The 6000-nt window shown below is 46.0% G+C and overlaps 1 protein-coding gene across 1 annotated transcript in view; it reads right to left on the bottom strand.

Annotated features, from left to right (window-relative positions):
- Positions 1 to 4605: 4605 nt before the first annotated feature.
- Positions 4606 to 6000, bottom strand: part of C8B (complement C8 beta chain) — a 39376-nt gene continuing 37981 nt past the window's right edge. Inside the window, exon 12 of the mRNA XM_061186528.1 lies at positions 4606 to 4816. Coding sequence (XP_061042511.1) covers positions 4665 to 4816 — 152 coding nt within the window. The 3' untranslated portion in view covers positions 4606 to 4664. The remainder of the gene's footprint in view (positions 4817 to 6000) is intronic.

Raw genomic sequence — 6000 nt, 5'->3', positions numbered from 1 at the left:
ACACACTTCTAAGCACAGTACCACTCAGCCTCCCTTCATCTGTTTCCAGTTCTGCCTGAGAGGTCGTGACGCTTCCCCCACCCCTGAGGTTCTGCATCCCTCATCCCTCAATATTGGAATTAACATTCCAGAAAGACAACTCAGAGAGGAAGACACCATACAGAAAAATCTGATTTCATGACAGGCATTCAATAAGAAGGGATTCTCAAAGATGTAAAGTGTACTATTCCAGTGTGCTACCGTTAGGGTTTAGGTGGTCACAGTAGGTTTAAAATGAATCCACAAATGAGAAAATGGGGTGAAGGTGGAATGTTGGAAGGCATTTTTTTCCTAAGTTCTTCTTTATTCATAGCCTACCTCTACTGCACACTGGGCAGGCTTTTTAACCCTCTTAAGTCTTGATTTCTTCCTCAACCTATAAATATGCTCCTCAGGTTTACCCCACCAGAGATGACAGAGTTTTCTGCTCCCTTCCTCTGTAAAGTTTCCCTGGAGATTTCTGGTGGTCCCCAGTGGGTGTCACCAAGTCCCCTAACAAGTACTGTACTTTCAGCCCCTACCTGACATCAGCTATTTTTCTGCCTCTTTTGTTTTACTCTTTTTTTGCACTGCTGCCCACCAAGCAGGCTGAACACGCCTCCCCCAGCCAGTGCTGTGTGGTTGCCCTTATCTCAAGGTCGCTGTACCCCAAATTTCATGATGCCACCATCATGTACCACCGATTCACCAAAGTTTCTCCCTGGCCTGGGATGGTTCTGCCCTTGGCTCCACTCACGTCCTTTTTCATTAGTTCATTAATTCATGCAACAATGATTTATTGTTGCCTGCTTGTGCCAGGCCCTGTATTGGGCACTTGGGATACGTGAGGGCAGTAGACAGACACTATCTCTGCCTTCAGGAACGTGATATTTGAGAAGGAATAGGAGACAGTAAACAAATAAATTATAATACAGTGTCCGCAGAGCCTGGAAACATTGGCAGTCATACTGTCATTAAGGACATCTTCAGTCTGTAAAACAAAAATATGTCCATCAAGATGCTAATCACAAAGGTCCCCAGGGAGACCTGGCCAGAATCCTGAGGGCTTTCTGCTCCAGCCCCACTCTCTCCAGAGGGCTTTTTATATAAGTGTCTGGGAGCAGGCCAGAGTTCTCTCCTTTAAAACAAAGATGGCATTTTCCTCTGGATTCTCTGCCAGCAGATGCTCTTCTCCCAGCCTCAGCGTTCCACCTTGATTTCCAGAGTCAGCCCGTCTGTGGCAAGGACGAAGTTTCCCTTTGAAGCTTTTCCTACATGTCACCTGCTGACTGTATTAATATCTACCCTATCAAATTCAAATAAAGATTAAATGAGATAATGCAGGTTAAAAGATTTCATAAACTGAGAAGCACTCTATAATTGGCAGCTATGATTATTATTACTATTGTGAAAATAATTATAATACTTATTATTCCCACAGAAGTTATATTATTATCCCAAGGTCACACAGGAAGGGAGTGGTAGACACAGAACTCCCGGCCCAGACATCAAGCAAACGGCAGAGCTCCCAGCATTCAGAGATTCATGCTCTCAGACACAAAACCCTCCCACACCCAGGTATCCTGTGCTGTGTTCAAGCTTGCAGGACCACTGCCAAACGACACTGCCTGGCCCGTGCCCCACGGATGCCGCAGCTCCTTCACGGGGACACCGGTGCAAGCTACAGTTGCCAAGGTTTCCCAAAAGCACAGTTTGCATTTGTTTTGTTTAATTCTTACATTGTGTTTCAGCCTCCTCCTAAATGCATTTGTTTTCAAAAAGAGCCACGAGGGGAAGTTCAGCCCACAAATAAGAATATAATTATTACACAGTTTAGCCATGCCTGGACGTCACCCCGATATTCACCGGTGCTCGGCAATTCAATTGTCTCTCCTTCAAGACCATATTTAATAGGATAAACAATTTCTGCTAAATGCAATAAACGTGAACCTGCATTGTCATCTCCATAATCAACTCAAATTTCCCATTAGAAGTGGTGGCCGTGATTGAGATTCAGAATTTAATTTGGCGGCGCTGGCTTCGACATGCTCGTGTCGGCTTCACGGGAGCCTCCCATCAACCCAAGACAGAACCTCTCTTCCCCATCTCTGGGGAATCTTAAAAGAAGACAGATTATAACGTAAGAAAATTATACGGCCTTGGTGTAATGAAAGAGATAAAACATTATTGGATTAGCCTGTTGAAATAACAGCAGACGGCAAAGCAATAATATTAATCCAAACAAGGGCCCGGACCCGTCTGCTCAATTGCAGGGGACACGGGGATGCAGGAAGGCAGACAGAATCGCCACGCTGGCTGCAGCAACCCCTAAGCAGTAAAGAATCAGCTCCTTCCATGGTTGTTCTCTTGACTCAATTCCAGAGAGCTGGGCGGCCAGATTGGTGGGTGTTGGTGACCTGTGCTTTCGTGTCATGGATGTGTTATGGTCTTGGGTCCCAGCACCCAGCCCAGCGGCAAACTTACAGCAGATGATGTGGCTGAAAACAAAGCGGGTGAAAATGCACAGGATGAATCAATTCACCTTCAACCAACTGTTTTTTTTTTCCCACCAATCTGATTTCAACAAATTCACATGAAGTTATGCAATCCGACAGGAAGTGCCCAAGAGCAAAGAAAATATTCAGGGATGTTTTAATGAGAAGGAATGAACGAGAGCAACAAAGCTTAAATGATCACTTGACTCAATCTAAAAAATAAAAATATTTTGGGGGGCTTCCCTGGTGGCGCAGTGGTTGAGAATCTGCCTGCCGATGCAGGGGACACGGGTTCGAGCCCTGGTCTGGGAAGATCCCACATGCCGCGGAGCAACTGGGCCCGTGAGCCACAATTACTGAGCCTGCGCGTCTGGAGCCTGTGCTCCACAACAAGAGAGGCCGCGATAGTGAGAGGCCTGCGCGCCGCGATGAAGAGTTGCTCCCGCTTGCCACGACTAGAGAAAGCCCTCGCACAGAAACGAAGACCCAACACAGCCATAAATAAATAAATAAATAAATAAAATTTTTTAAAAACCCTACGAGTTTCACAGTTATCAAGATTAGGCAGTCTTTGATTTAAAAAAAAAAAAAAAATTTTGGATTTTAGTAACGTAAAGATCAACTGCCCTCTTGTTCTCATCTTTCAGTACCTCCCTCCCCAAATGGGATTTGCACAAAAGCATGAGTGAGCGGAGCACAACGTACAGAGGTAGGGAAGGTTTGCTTTGCCCACTGACCCACAGCCATCAGCTTGATCATCTCCTGATATGTTTCCTCTTCCAGCCACCACAACCCCTCCTCTTTTTCTTTCTTTCTTTTTAAACTGTTTCTCATTCAGTGATCAATTTCCGTGGCTCTAGTCTCCAGCTCAGCATCTCCTCTGGGCACCCACTCATGTCACAACAATTCAGCTCTGCACCAGAACAACTGCTTGCTTCCTGTGCTCAGCATCGAAAGAAGCTGAGGAACCCAGATCCACTCTCTTTGTGATGCAGTGGGTGGGGATTTGTCAATCACACACACACACACACACACACACACACACACCACCTTCTACATTTTATTTCATAAAAAGTTCTTTGTTGATCCAAAGTCCAATTTTGAGAGGAAGGGAGCATCACAGTTAAGAGTTTAAAACCCTGGGGACTTCCCTGGTGGCGCAGTGGTTAAGAATCCGCCTGCCAATGCAGGGGACACAGGGTTTGATCCCTGGTCCGGGAAGATCCCACATGCCGCGGAGCAACTGGTCCAATGCACCACAACTACTGAGCCTGCGCTCTAGAGCCCGCGAGCCACAACTACTGATACCGCACGCCTAGAGCCCGTGCTCCGCAACAAGAGAAGCCACCGCAATGAGAAGCCCGCGCACCGCAATGAAGAGTAGCCCCCATTCGCAGCAACTAGAGAAAGCCTGTGCACAGCAATGAAGACCCATCGCAGCCATAAATAAACAAACAAACAAATAGATAAATAAAAATTTAAAAGAAAAGGGTTTAAAACCCTGGAGCTTGAGTGTCCAGATTTGCAGCCCAGCCCCCCTACTCCTTAGCTGCATAACTTTGGACAAATCACTTAACTCTTCTAAGCCAATTCTCCTGCTGTTTAATAGGCTGATAAGGCATCCACCTTATAAGGCTGTCATGAGGATGGAATGAATGAATGAATGCACTGAGAGCACTGTGGCTGGCACACACTAATCATTCAATAAATATGAACCGCCAATTGCCAACTGACATTGAATGAGACGGTGTACTCCTCAAGACAGGAACAGTTTAATATCTATTCATGGATTCATTATTCGGCACCTACTATGCACAGGGCAGTGGTGGATTGTGGGACTTTCACACGGACAGCTCCCAACACAGTTCCTGGCTGGTAGTAAATGTGAGTGAAATAAAATTGTAGAGATGAGCAAAGTGAAGATTACCAGGACGCCTAAGCCCTTCAGGAGACTATAATTATTGTTTAACTTACTATCTGTTCAAATCAGTGTGCATTTTACAAATAATATCTTTATTTTAAACATTCTGAATGGCACAGCCCTCCACCTTGGGCCAGCTCCAGATGGAAGCAGGCATGGGGGGTGAGCTGGCCTGATTCCTTGCCGTGTGCAGCCCACAGTAGCATCACCTGCTAGATGCTTTCCCTTCCTTAACAGTTAAGTGTTTCTGAAGCAGGGCCCAAGCAGGGGCTGCCTCTATTTTGAGGAGGTGGATTGTTGCACTGCCTTTGTCTTGTTTTATGTCCTCCAGAACACGGAGACCAGTTTGACCAGCAATTCCACTTCCCATCAATGGGGACATCTATAAGAAAGAAGGTCAATGAACATTAATTAGCCCTTATGACACTCTGGTGCCCTATAGGAGGGGTAAGGTGTATAAACCCTAGGGTTTTGGGAGTCTGAATCTCTGATCTCCCCACTCCAGTCCACTGCCCTTCTTTCAGGCCATTGGCTCACCGTGCTCCCTTCTACCACAGGGCCTTTGCACACACTCTTCTCCTTGCCCCAAATACTCTTCCCTCCTCTATTCATCTGGTCAATCCTATTCACCCTTCAGATCTCAGCTTAAGTGTTATTTCTGTGAGGAAAGCTTCCCTGATCCCTAACTCCCCATCACTACTTCATATTTTAAGCTCTCAGAGCATTTTGTAGCAGTTACAGTTGAAACTTTAAATGTATTTCTGGGACGAGTCAAATGATGTTGGTCTGTCTTTCTAAAGAGCAATCTCCATGATGACAGGAACTATAATCTGATTTGCTCACCACTGAACCCCAGCACCTAAACTGGCACATAGGAGTCCCTGAGTCCATATTAGTAGAATAAATGAATAGTTTCCAGCTTAGACACTTCCCAGCTATAGGATGCTGGATAGTTTACTTCTTCTCAGTGTATCAAGCGGGAGCTCTGTTATCTATGTGGCCGTTGTGTGTTTTAAATGAAGTAATAACACTGGGCTCTACCCTCCCTGACATTTGCCTTTCCCTTGAGGATTTCTGGTCGTTGATGAGACTGGCAAATAATCAATTACATCCACCATGATAGATCACGCGTCTGGCTGAGCCTCTAACTTGCAGTGTAGTTCTGGGTACATTACTTAATATCTCTGGGCCTCCCCATTGATAACATGAGATAGTTGGAGTGGGAGGTTTCCAAGGTCTCCTCCAACCAGTGGAAACCCTGTGGCTGTGCCATTACACTCTTACTGGGCAGGTCACTGTGGGGGGCCTGGTTTAGATGTAGTAGGAGAGGGAGTGGAGACACCCCTCGAGCACTTTGCTGGGGAGGGGAGCAGAGCAGTCACCAAAAGCAAAGGCTACAGAGTCAGACTCACTGGACCTGAACCTGGGTCCCTACACCTACTAACTGTGTGACCATTGGGCAAGTTAGCTAGCCACCCACTGAACCTCAGTTTCCTCTATAAAATGGGGGTATTGACAGTATCTACTTCATGAGGTTGTTGTGAGGATGAAAGGATTTAATATATG

This window comes from Eubalaena glacialis, chromosome 3 (assembly GCF_028564815.1).
Source record: "Eubalaena glacialis isolate mEubGla1 chromosome 3, mEubGla1.1.hap2.+ XY, whole genome shotgun sequence".
Taxonomy (NCBI): Eukaryota; Metazoa; Chordata; class Mammalia; order Artiodactyla; family Balaenidae; genus Eubalaena; species Eubalaena glacialis.
The sequence above is the reverse complement of the archived record's forward strand: the minus strand, read 5'-3'. Positions and strand labels throughout refer to the sequence as shown.